Genomic DNA, 13,525 nt, shown 5'->3' with positions numbered 1-13,525 from the left:
GGGGTGAAAACATAACCTCAGTCCACCTTTGGTGGTGGAGGTAAAAGACAAAGCTGTAACAGATGACACCTGAAGGTGTTTCGTTGAGTAATGAGGTAGTAATATGGATTTGTGGACAGAAAAGCTGCAAAGTTTGAAGATGGACAGGTTGTCCAAAGTATCCGACAAAACGTTTCTCGCAGGAGCCGTTACTGATCATCCGAGTGCTAAAATACCAATGGATGGATTCAACAGATCATGGATTGACGTGTGCACACTGCCATGGGCAGCAAGGAGAAGCTGACGTTTCAGGGGTTCACAGTCATGGGGTGTGCAATTGGGGGAAAACTCAAATGTACGTATGGCATTGAAAATACTTGCATGTCAATCCTGACAAATCTCACACTCTTACGATGTCTCTCCGAAAAGACCGACTGGACAACCCTCCCATCCACTTTCTGAATAATCCTCTCCAAGAAGTTCTGTCACTCAAGCTTTTGGGTCTCACTATCTGCCATGATCTTTCCTGGGAAAACCACATTTCAAATCTGGCCTCCAAAGCCAGTCGCCGACTGGGCATCCTCCGTCGTGCGAAGTCTTTCCTTGGCACACCTGAGCTCCTCACCACATACAAGGCTTTCATCCGCAGCTCAATGGAATACTGCTCTCCCCTCTGGGCTGGTGCTCCTGCCTCACACCTAGCTCGTCTTCACGCTGTTGAAACCAAAGCGTTCAGAATCATTGGAATCTCCCGCGATGAAGCTAACTCCAAGGGCCTTTTACTCACTCACCACTGGCAGGTTGGTGGTCTTTCTGTCTTCTACCGACTCCTCTCCGGCCTTGCCCCCCCAGCTCTCTCTGGGCTCTGTCCCCCAAATATTCCTGCAGGTCGCACAAGATCTGCCTGCAACCCTCTTATGGTTAAACTGCCAAAATCAAGACTCTCTGCTCACCTTCATTCCTTCATTCCTCTTTTCTCCCACCTCTGGAGCAAACTCCCTCACTCTCTTCAATCCCACTCCCCTCCAGGTCTTTAAAACAGCTGTTCACCACCATCTCTTATCTTCCCCCATCCAAAACCTTGATATTTTCTACCCATGCTAATTTCACCCCAAATCCACTTTTTTGAAATACCAACTTCTGTCCTGGAAGTCATTGGTGTCCTCGTGTATTATACTTCTCCCACCCCCCCCCCCCCCCCTTCCCACACCTCCACCCCCCAAGCCCTCTCCCTCCCACACATCTCCCGATGTCCCTGCTCTCAAAGGTTGTGTTTGTGTGCTTCCCCTTCTCTCCCCATCTTGTCTACCGCTCCCTCTTTTTATATATTTTGTTTGGTTGATTTGTTTGTGAAATAAATGTTAGCTCTTTCACGAGCCTCGATTCTGTATCCAAAAAAAAAAAAGTGGCCTTCAAAAAAAGACGTTTTCATGCTCGTGGTGCTGTGTTAAATGGATCCTCACTCGTATGGACGTGCATTCTGGAGGGTAGTAAAATATATATTGCAGAGAGATTTGAATAGGGTGTAGTTTACCTCCACCTTTGTGTACCATTCAGTGGTTGTTGTTATTTGTGTGAATTGCAGAGTTCAGGGGTTGTCCGCTGATATTTGGCGTATTCCTTCCTCTGAATTGCTAAAAGGCCTTTCTCCAGGAGTTGACCCTGATGCCTTCCATCGGGGTTTTCCTTCTCTCCGGCACATCAAATACAAGGTATGGTCGGAACGTGCATCTCCCTTAATTGAGATGTAGATGAGCCCCCTTAAAGAAAGAGACTTATTTTTGGGTGGTAGTTCAGCGGACTGTACCTGTCCTCCCTGTCGCTGATTTATCACCCGGTGTTCAATGTGTTCCAGGTATCTCTGAAGAAAGCTGGGGTGACCGTGTTCCAGCAGAAGAGTCGAGCGGATAACATGATTCTGGAGATCCTTCCCTCTGACATTGAGCAGGTTATTGAATATTTTATCCTTTCATGAAAAATTTGATTGTAAAGTCGGGCAAAGGCTGTATCGCACACCGCCACGTCTCACTCTCGTGGCTGTTGCGACTTCGTGCGAATGTGACAAACATTCTCCAGTACCAAGTGTAAAATATGCGGGAATGTCATACTGTCATGTGTTTGGCTGTGTGAATGGCCAGGGAAAGGTAAAGGGAAAACATCTATTAAATCCCAACATCATATTGCGACTCACCGGAATCATAGTCAACAAATTTACTTTTGGAGGCCTGTGGCCAACCCCACCATCCTTCAATATGGCATACCTCTAGTATACAAAGCCCCTTGGAGGCAAAACACGTAAGAAAAGGTACATTTTGATTTATTGTTTCAAATAGATGAAAATAATTGAAACCAAGATGGTGATCTGGTTCTATTTTTTATTGGTGAAAATGTGTCCAAGTACAGTCGGACCCTGCTATTCGCGGGTTCCGCATATTCCCATAGATAAAATGCGACTTGTTTCTGTATTATCAGAAAAGTGTCCTGCAAATTTGCGGGTTTTTTTCTATTTGCGGCCGAGTCCCGTTAATTAACGGTTTTTCGGGGAGCAATTTTTTTTTTTCACGAGCTGCAAGCTTGACCCATTTATAAAACCCATCTTTCACCAGCCATGCACAAAGCAGCTGGACATTGACGTGCTTCTACATTTGCGGCGCAGTGCTTTGCGTTTTCACGGCTTTCACAGGATATGCCGCCATTCACACTGTGAACAGCTTCAAGTGATATCCCGCCGCCGTTCACAGGTAATCAATGTTTCGCGGGATATCCCACCATTCACACTGTGAACAGCTTCAAGTGATATCCTGCCGCCGTTCACAGGTAATCAATGTTTCGCGGGATATCCCACCATTCACACTGTGAACAGCTTCGTGGGATATTCTACGAGCAGCATCATAACGTCATCCCCACGAATTACTATACAGAATGAAAACACGCCATCGTATCTATTAAAGCAATAAGCTGTCCCCCTTCTCCCCAATGAAACAATGTCATGGCATACATTCGCAGATTATCATGGACATTCGTGGGATTTGCCTCACCATTTGCGGATTTTGCCTTGCCAATTGCGAATTTTAACTCGCCATTCGCGGCTTGTTCCTCGATATTCGCGGAGTTTCGCGATTGGGGAACCAATCCCCCCCTTTTCCATTGAAACAATTCCCCACCGTTTGCGGTTTCGCAATTCGGGGCATTTTCCTGGAACGTATCCCCCGCGAACAGTGGGGTCCGAATGTACAGTCACGTGAAAAAGTAAGTACACCCCATGTAAAGTTTTGACTTTTTCAACATATTTCAACATACAGCTATTTGATCTTCATTTCAACAATATTGAAAGATAATGGTGATATAATATAACAAATATCATGAAACATTTACATTTTGTAGTCCATTGTATAATTTAAATAAACATAAATGCAAATTTCGCATGTGGAAAAAGTAAGTACACCCTTGGCTCTAATAGGTGGTATTGCCCCCTTTGGCAGAAACAACCTCAAGTAGGCGTTTCTTATAACTGTCCACCAGTCTCTGACATCGACTGGGATAATTTTTTGCCCACTCCTCCATGCAGAATTCTTTCAGCTGTGCGATGTTTGAGGGGTTTCTGGCATGCAGAGCTCGTTTCAAATCCCCCCACAACATCTCGATGGGATTTAGATCCGGACTTTGACTTGGCCATTCCAGAATCCTCCATTTCTTTCTTTTCAGCCATTCCTTGGTGGATTTACTGGTATGTTTAGGGTCATTGTCATGTTCCAAGGTCGACCTTCGGTTGAGCTTCAACTTTTCGACAGATGGCCTCGCATTATCCTCAAGCACCCTCTGGTGCAATGAAGAATTCATTGTGAATTCTACGATGGTGAGCTGCCCAGGCCCTGATGCAGCAAAGCTGCCCCAAACCATAATATTTCCACCACCATGCTTTACAGTTAGTATCAGGTTCTTGTGGTCAAATGCTGTCTTTGGTTTTCGCCAAACATGTCTTCTGGTACTGTGGCCAAATAGCTCCACCTATGACTCATCTGTCCAGAGCACATTGTTCCAGAAGTGCTGGTCTTTGCCTAGGTGTTCATTGGCAAACTTTAGTCTTGCCCTGATGTTCTTTCTGGACAGCAAAGGTTTCCTCCTGGCACACCTCCCACGTTGATCAAATTTGTGCAGCCTCTTTCTAATGGTGGACTCATGCACTTTGGCATCAACAGTGGTAAGAGCTACCTGTAGGTCCCGTGAAGACATTCTGGGGTTCTTAGAGACCTCTTTCAGCATCTTGTGGTCTGCTCTCGGGCTGAACTTGCTGGGGCGGCCTGGCCTGAACAAATTGGCAGTTGTTTGGAATCTTCTCCACCTGTCGATGATCTTCCGGACAGTCGAATGATTGATTTCAAATTGTTTGGAGATCTTTTTAAATCCCTTCCCAGACTCGTAGGAATCTATAACCTTCTTTCTGAAGGCCTCAGAGAGCTCTTTTGATCTAGGCATGGTGACGCCACACACTTCAACAATAAAGAGTAAACCAAACTAAATGTCTGAGGTTTAAATCAGACAGGTTCCTCCAAGATCCTCTCTAACGATGTTCTAATCATTTGCACCTGAGCTGGTGCACCTGATTCTAATTTTAGGTATTTGATGTAGTGATAAATGTTGGGGTGTACTTACTTTTTTCCACATGCGAAATTTGCATTTATGTTTATTACCTTCGCAAAAGCGGAAGGTTATGTTTTGATCGCTGTGTATTTATTTGTATGTCTGTGTGTGTGTGTGTATGTTATTCGCATAACTCAAAAAGTATTCAACCGAATTGCATGAAATTTGGTGGGATGATTGGTTATTATACGGGACACATTTGATTAGATTTTGGGAGCAATCGGGTCAAAGGTCAAGGTCAAGGTCACGAAAAGGTCAAAATCGTATTTTTACCAAGTACAGAACAGTAGCTGCGGCGAAGGTATGCGCTCTACCGAGTGCCCGTTCTAGTTTAAATTATGCAATGGACTACAAAATGTAAATGTTTCATGATATTTGTTATATTTTATCACCGTTATCTATCAATATTGTTGAAATGAAGATCAAATAGCTGTATGTTGAAATATGTTGAAAAAGTCAAAACTTTACATCGGGTGTACTTACTTTTTCACGTGACTGTACTTCAAAACATGGCGAGTCATCATCAGTTCACCATTCGACAAATAGATGCTGATTAATCATTGTGAATACCAGCAGAGTACCCTCCCTACTAGAAAATATTGGTCCAACCATGCAATGCATTCTTCTGGCACATCCCTTTACTTGGGAGGTGTATAGGCAACAGGAAGCTGCTTCGATCGCTCCCGAAAATCAAAATCACATGGCCCCCTGTTACGTACATGAAGCAAAAGCGGGTGTCCTGCTTATGTGTATTTATAATACACCGTGATGAAATGGCTTGGATAATTCCAATTGCACCCACACTCCTCTTTGCCCTCTCCCACCTCAAAGGCAGGAAATGCCAAATGGGTGAATTTTCTTTTTTTCAAAACATGATGGAATCAAACGAAACTTGCACAGGCACAACTTCAGGGTGCCCTCATTTAAAATCGATGAAAGCTTCAGCTTCCTAGATCAGAGAAGATGATACAAACACGCTCGCTGTAGCTCCGTTATGGTAAGATTGGTCAACGTATCAGATAGCTGCGGTTCCGTGTCCTCGAATGTCAAACTCCTGGGTTTTTGTCTAACTCACCGATATGGCCCGTTCCATGCGCCATTACAGGTCGAATGTTAAATCAAAACCAAACGTATTGCTTCGACTTTTGGCAGAGGTTCTCGACACCTGTAAGGCTCTTCCGCAAACACTTCCAGTCACTGGTGTACGTCATTATGTAATGTTGCATTTATTTTTGCTACAAAAATATTTTTTTTACATCTTTATATCTGAAACTACTAAATTTGGCCTTAGTTCCATTTTTTTTTCCAATAACCCTGGAGCCTGGCGTTGGCTTAGCGGTTAGGGCGCAGGCGTGGGATCCTAGGATCCTGAGTTCGAATCCCGCTCGATCGCTGAATTAACACCAGGGGGGTTGACTCAGCCTGTCATCCTTCCGAGGTTGGAAAATTGAGTATTGGCTTGCTGGGATGAATGATCCCGGTGTGTACCCCGATTTAGAATAGGTACACCATATCCCTATGCATCGTAAGAGGCGACTAAGGGTTGGCGTCAGGTAGGGCATCCGGCCATAAAACATTGCCTGAAACAGGGAACCATGATTGTCATGGGGCCCGCAAGGCCAACCCCCACTCTAGCGGGGAACAATGGCCTTAAAACGATCATTCATTCAGTCATTCATTCATTCATTCATTCAACCCTATGGCAGTGTCCTCCACTCGTGAGCTGGTGCACTGATAAATAGGCAGTGTATGATCTTTATCTCGGTGACATTCATCATCCACTTCTGGAGTACACACAAGATAATTTTATGCCGACCAGACCGATACTCCTGCTGTCTCCACTGAACTGAGCTGCTGGGAATGTCGTGCATGGAGCCATGCAAGGTCATGCCATGTTCCATCAACAACGTTATCTTGATACTAGCTGAGTTCAAGTTTTCATCTTGTGGATGTTTACTGGGTTTTGGATTTTCAGTAATAATGCATGATATTTTAGTGACTGCAGGAGGTGGGGGCCTTTGCAGTGTCGCTGAGGCCTTGTCGTCCAGTTTCAATGGCTCAGCCACAGCCTCACATTCTGATACATTTGGAGAGATTCGGTAAATTTAAAGGGCAGTCACGTGGAACACGCTGCATCCTTCAACTGTGATGACCTTGACATCCATGTTATCAACTGAACACCTGTATGGCCTTCAGAAAGTATTCACACCCCTTGACTTTTTCACATTTTGTTGTGTTACAGACTGAATTTAAAATGGATTATATTGAGATTTTTTGTCACTGATCTACACATAATACCCTGTAATGTGAAAGTGGAATTATTTTATAGACATTTTCCCAAAATAATGAAAGATGAAAAGCTGAAATGTCTCTTGAGTCAATAAGTATTCATCCCCTTTGCTATGACACTCCAAATTGAGCTCAGGTGCATTCAATTTCCTTTGATCATCCTTGAGATGTCTTTACAACTTGATTGGAGTTAACCTGTGGCCAATTCATTTGATTAGACATGATTGGGAAAGAAACATACCTTTCTATATGAGGTCCCACAGGTTACAGTGCATGTTGGAGGAGAAACTGAACCAGGAAGTCCAAGGAACTGTCCGTAGAACTCCAAGATAGAATTGTGAGGAGGCATAGATCTGGGGAAGGGTATAAAACAATTTCTAGAGAGTTGAAAGTTCCCAAGAGCACAGTGAGCTCCATCATTAGAAAATGTGAAGAATACGGAACTACCCAGGCTCTTCCTAGAGCTGGCCGTCCGACCAAACTGGATCTTGTTCAGGGAGGTGACCAACAACCCAACAACTACAGACACTACTGACTAACTACTCCTACTAACACAACTACTACAACTACTGACAGAACTACAGAGTTCATGGGCTGAGATGGGAGAATGTGCAAACGTAAAAAAAAATTACCGCCTTCATTGGTGGTGGTAACTACGGTGAGTACCTCAATCGATTAAGTTTCTCACCTGCGCTGTTTGTTTCGAGGTAAAATGGCAAAGCACTTTAAACGGTACAAAGGAAGAAAAACTATTGTAAAAAGATGCGATACATTTTTGTGTGACATCATTTTTTTCAATCCGGAATGTCGTTGAGTGTTTTAAGTGCTGCCCCTCTTTCATAGCCACTGGAGCACCTCGCACAGAAGGTGATAAGACGAGTGCTACTCGTGAACTGGCCACATCTGGAGGAAGCTTTGGTCACTGCGGTTACCGACGGCCATATCAGGTTCGGAACGCATGGTTTTGATGGTCTACTTTGTGAAGCCTGATTGCCTAGTCTTTCCGGATCACTTCCTGCTTTTTTATATTTGGCCGTTTTAGTTGTCGGTGTTTTACCTGGACAGGTTTTCATACGAGGGAGGCTCCATCACGCGCCAATCTTTGCCGAAGGATGGCATTGCGGCCTTGTGGAAAGAAGCTCATGAAATTGCACAGATGTGAGTATGATGTCATTTCCTCAAACTTTCTTTATTTTGGTAGCTTGGGCTAATTGCACAAACGTTGTAGAAGAACTCCCTTTATTACCCCGTCCGTGTGAAGCGAAAAGCGGGGGTAATCGATTGTTTCGCTTTGTCTGGCTGTCTCTCGATCAACAAACGTCCTTTTATGATCGAGGAACAACAGGATTTCAATTGATTGTTATATTTTGAATATGAATCGAAACCGGAACCTATAGTTTCGCAGTCCGGGCACATTGGCTCTGAACTTGGGAAATTGTATGGAATCCCGTCCCGATAAGCGTATTCGCACAGGAGGAAGGTCTTCTTCTTCTTTTTATTACTCTGCCAATCTGGCAGTCCAGTTCTTCTGATTCGAGTCATACCATAGTTCTGTTGTTTTCGTTGACGAATGATACAACATGCGACCGCATTCTATCGCAGATACGAAACCCGAAAAGGTGTCCTTGTGGGTGAAATGAAGGTGCTTCTTCAAGCACGGCTTTTAATGGGTCAGCGGTTTGTGTTTTCATCAACGGGGAATGCGACCTTGGAAAAACAGTGGAGGGACAAGGAATCTGTTTTCCTCTGGCAGACAACTGTGCAGGTAGGGAATGTGAGATCTTCTCATGACTCGCATCCCGTGTCGCCGTCCTTACGAACCAGCGGCCTGAGCCTTGCGTACTGTGATGGGCATTCTCACACGCAGGAAAAATTGCCTTCGGAGCCGGAGCATGTTGATACGGTGCCGCTACAAATGGTTTTCCCACTAAAGTCTTCGGTCTTCATGCTTGGGTCACCGTATTATGGCTGCCAAGGAGACGTGAGTCTGGGAAGCCGATTTTAATGGGTTAGGAGGTAAGAGTTTTCTGGGAATGATGGCACACGAAGGCCGCGTTATTACTGAAGCCTTCAAAATCCTGGTTGAGGATGATGTTGTTATGGACTGAAGAGGAAGATTTTGTTACAATGCTTTACAATTTACATAAACTATTTTGTTTCACTGTACTTTCCCCTTCCACTTCACTGTAATGAGAAATATGATTTTACAATATAAGATGGAGGTTCTCTACGTCGTCGTTATTACATTGGTTTTTTTTCCAATTCAAAGCAAATGTTTTGTTTGAGGATGAGGTCGACGATGGTTCTTACTGGAGGTCATGTCTTCATCGGGCACCGACATGGAATGCAAAAAAAAGGAGAAACCAGCCTAGCAGATGCTGCCCATACAGACACGTCAAATGTCGCTGTTGTGCATTACACTGATTGTTATTTTTGGCATTGTTGGTGATATCTGTCAGTGCCGTGCACCTGTTAGCCTTTCCCATAAACCTTAGCGGTTTGGGTATGATTGGTTATCCACATCATCATGAGCTATTTTCAGTCCACCGCTGGACGGAAGCCTCGGCATGCTGACACCATGTTGACGCCATGTTGCTCTGTTTCTTGCTTTGTTCGTCCAATCAACTCTTCCCCAATATTTGCTTGCTTCATTTCTCCATCTTAGACGTGGCCTTTCCCTGTTCCTCTTGCCACCCCAGGTCTCCATGTTACTATTGTGTCCACCTGTTATCTGTCCTGTTAATGTGTCCTGACCATTTCTAAGATCTCCTGAATTTTTGTTTGTTCTCTCAAAGTGTGCATTGTCACTGAAACGATGATTCAAGATCAGATTATTTGTTTTGTAGTTTGTGATCTGCGTGTTGTTCGCCCGATGGGTTCCATAGGTTTTATCCACAGGAGCTGGCCGTGTTAGCGTTCTCTTCAATGATCCGTCGGAGCCGGAATTTCACAAAGTCATTCAGAACCAGCAGGTACGTACCAGCACCTTGGTTATGTTTGTTTTATACTAAGCAAAGAACAGGTGCCGAATGTTAATTTGCTTTTGTTTATCCGCATGCAGGTTTATAAGAGGTAGCAAAGGCGCAGGAGGCATGTAGGAAAATGTTCAGAGAACGCTTGGATTTGGAAGAGGGTCAGAAAGCAGTATTCAGGATTGCAAAGCAGATAGCGAAAGAGAGGTGTGATGTGATGGGGGTGAGCTGCTTGAAGGATGAAGTGGGACAAATCGTTGTTGACACAGATGGAATTTAAGGAAGATGGAAAAGATATATGGAAATGCTGTTGAATACAGAGAATGAATGGGATGGCAACATAGAGAGTAACTCAGGACCGAACTCTCTTATCTGTCTCCCTCTTCCAAATCCTGGTGGCGTCTGGTAAAATCTGTTTCTGGTGTTTGTTCCCCCTCCATCCCCTCCCTCACCTTAAATGGCCACACGGCTGACTCCGCACGTGAAAAAGCCGAATGCCTCAACTCTGTGTTTGCCTCTAAATCTTGTGTCCCAAACCCATCCCTCTCTGTACCCACCGTACCCAGTCGTACCCAGCTGCTCCTTGACTCTGTGTCCTTTCCTCCTGCCAAGGTGGAAAAGTGTCTGTCAACCCTCGACTCTGATTCTGCAACTGGACCTGACGGCATCAGCCCACGGGTCCTAAAATCCTGTTCTTCCGCTCTTTCACTCCCTCTCTCTGTTCTCTTCACCCTCTCTTTTGCTCAAGGTCATCTTCCATCTGCTTGGAAATCTGCCAACATCACCGCTTTGCACAAAAAAGGTGCAAAAACAGATCCCAGCAACTACAGACCAATCAGCCTTCTCCCAATTATCAGCAAGGTCATGGAATCCATCATTGCTTCAGATATGAAATCTTTCCTCTTCTCCAATGGCTTGATCTCTGATCATCAATTTGGTTTCAGACCTGGACACTCCACTCTGGACATGCTGCTTCTGCTTTCTCAACAATGGATGGAGGTCCTCAATGCCAAACAGGAAATTAGAGCAGTCTCCCTTGACATATCACGTGCCTTCGATACAGTCTGGCACCCCGCTCTGCTCACCAAACTCTCCTCTTTTGGTATCCATGGAAATCTCCACGCATGGCTGGCGGACTTCCTCTCTAGTCGTAGTCAACGCGTGGCCCTGAATGGGTTTCTCTCATCTCCTCTTCCTGTTCAGGCTGGAGTTCCCCAAGGCAGTGTTCTGGGCCCTGTGCTTTTTCTGGTCTTCATCAATGATCTCTCTGACTCTCTTGAAAATCCTCTCTATCTCTTTGCTGACGACACTAATCTCTGTCGCTCCATTCTTCATCCCTCAGATCGGCAGTCTGCAGCCTCCTCACTCTCTGCAGACCTTGACAAAATCACAGACTGGGCAAACAAGTGGAACATGTCTTTCAATCCTGACAAATCTCACACTCTTACGATGTCTCTCCGAAAAGACCGACTGGACAACCCTCCCATCCACTTTCTGAATAATCCTCTCCAAGAAGTTCTGTCACTCAAGCTTTTGGGTCTCACTATCTGCCATGATCTTTCCTGGAAAAACCACATTTCTAATCTGGCCTCCAAAGCCAGTCGCCGACTGTGATCGAATGCCTCCTCCGTCGAAATCCTCCGTCGTGCGAAGTCCTTCCTTGGCACACCTGAGCTCCTCGCCACATACAAGGCTTTCATCCGCAGCTCAATGGAATACTGCTCTCCCCTCTGGGCTGGTGCTCCTGCCTCACACCTAGCTCGCCTTCGCGCTGTTGAAACCAAAGCATTCAGAATCATTGGAATCTCCCGCGATGAAGCTAACTCCAAGGGCCTCTCACTCACTCACCGCAGGCAGGTTGGTGGTCTTTCCGTCTTCTACCGACTCCTCTCTGGCCTTGCCCCCCCCAGCTCTCTCTGGGCTCTGTCCCGCAAATATTCCTACAGGTCGCACAAGATCTGCCTGCAACCCTCTTTTGGTTAAACTGCCAAAATCAAGACTCTCTGCTCACCTTCACTCCTTCATTCCTCTTTTCTCCCGCCTCTGGAACAAACTCCCTCACTCTCTTCAATCCCACTCCACCCTCCAAGTCTTTAAAACAGCTGTTCACCACCATCTCTTATCTTCCCCCATCCAAAACCTTGATCTTTTCTACCCCTGCTAATTAAACCCCAATTCCCCTTTTTGAAATACCAACTTCTGTCCTGGAAGTCCTTGGTGTCCTTGTGCTTTATACTTCTCCCTCCTCCCCCCGGGCCCTCTCCCTTCCACACATCTCCCTGCTCTCGGATGTTGTGTTTGTGTGCTTCCCCTTTTCTCCCCATCTTGTCTTCCGCTCCCTCTTTTTGTGTATTTTGTTTGTCTGGTCGATTTGTTTGTGAAGTAAATGTTAGCTCTTTCACGAGCCTCGATTCAGTATACAAAAAAAAAAAAAAACCCCAGTTTTAGGACCGGCAGAGAAGATAACTGAGAAGGAAGTTGAGGAAGCGATAAAAGCAATGAAGGGTAGAAAAGCGGGAGGGCCGACGGGAGTTGTGGGAGATATGTGGAAGGCAGCAGGAAGTTGGGGTGTGAAGAGAATGACAGAGATCTGTAATCTGGTGGTGAAAGAAGGCCGCATTCCAGTGGATTGGGAACTGAGTACCCTCGTCCCTCTATACAAGGGGAAAGGTGACCCTCTGGAGTGTGGCTCGTACCGAGCGATAAAGTTATTGGAGCATGGAATGAAGGTATTGGAAAGGGTGTTGGAGAGGAGGATAAGGAAGAAAGTGAAGATCGACGAAATGCAGTTTGGATTTATGCCAGGAAGAGGAACGACAGACGCGCTTTTCATTGTGAGGCAGTTGCAGGAGAAGTACATGGAGAAGAGGAAGAAGTTGTTTCTTGGGTTTGTTGATCTGGAGAAAGCATTTGATCGGGTTCCACGCAAAGTATTGACATGGGCATTGAGGAAGTTAGGAGTGGAGGAATGGTTGATCAGAGTAGTGAATGCAATGTACAAAAGAGCACGCATAGCTGTAAGGACGAAGGACGGGAACAGTTGTTTTTTTTTTTGTTTGTTTTTTTTTGTATACAAAATCGAGGCTCGTGAAAGAGCGAACATTAATCACACAGAAAGACAAACAGACACATAAAACAAATAACATCGGGAGTGGTAGACAAGATGGGGAGAGAGGGGGAAGGACACAAACACAACATTTGAGAGCAGGGACCGAGAGACATGGAGACATGGAGAGATCTGTGGGAGGGAGAGGGCTTTGGGGGGGTGGCATGTGAAGGGGGGGGGGGGGGGTGGGAGAGGTATAAACATATGGACACTGCCAGGATTTCCAGGAAAGAAGTTGGAATTTCAAACAAGGTGGATCTGGGGTGAATTAGTGGGGGTAGAAAAGATCAAGGTTATGGATGGGGGAAGATAAGAGATGGTGGTGAACAGCTGTTTTAAAGACCTGGAGGGAGGAGAGGGATTGAAGGGAGTGTGGGAGTTTGTTCCACAGGCGGGAGAAAAGAGGAATGAAAGAGTGAAGGTGAGCAGAGAGCCGAGATTTCGGCAGTTTAACCATCAGAGGGTTGCTGGCAGATCTTGTGCGACCTGTAGGAATATTTGGGGGACAGAGCACAGAGAGAGCTGGGGGAGCAAGGCC

The 13,525-nt window shown here is 45.5% G+C and overlaps 1 protein-coding gene across 1 annotated transcript in view; it reads left to right on the top strand.

Moving 5' to 3' along the window:
• The window catches only part of LOC137417610 (5'-3' exoribonuclease 1), a 90,801-nt gene that overhangs the window by 41,077 nt on the left and 36,199 nt on the right, over nt 1–13,525 (top strand). The window contains exons 18-24 of the mRNA XM_078770497.1: nt 1,565–1,691; nt 1,835–1,927; nt 7,753–7,856; nt 7,975–8,067; nt 8,512–8,674; nt 8,777–8,890; nt 9,795–9,881. Coding sequence (XP_078626623.1) covers nt 1,565–1,691; nt 1,835–1,927; nt 7,753–7,856; nt 7,975–8,067; nt 8,512–8,674; nt 8,777–8,890; nt 9,795–9,881 — 781 coding nt within the window. The remainder of the gene's footprint in view (nt 1–1,564; nt 1,692–1,834; nt 1,928–7,752; nt 7,857–7,974; nt 8,068–8,511; nt 8,675–8,776; nt 8,891–9,794; nt 9,882–13,525) is intronic.

The sequence above is a fragment of the Myxine glutinosa genome, chromosome 1 (genome assembly GCF_964187855.1).
Source record: "Myxine glutinosa chromosome 1, kmMyxGlut1.1, whole genome shotgun sequence".
NCBI lineage: Eukaryota > Metazoa > Chordata > Myxini > Myxiniformes > Myxinidae > Myxine > Myxine glutinosa.
The sequence above is the reverse complement of the archived record's forward strand: the minus strand, read 5'-3'. Positions and strand labels throughout refer to the sequence as shown.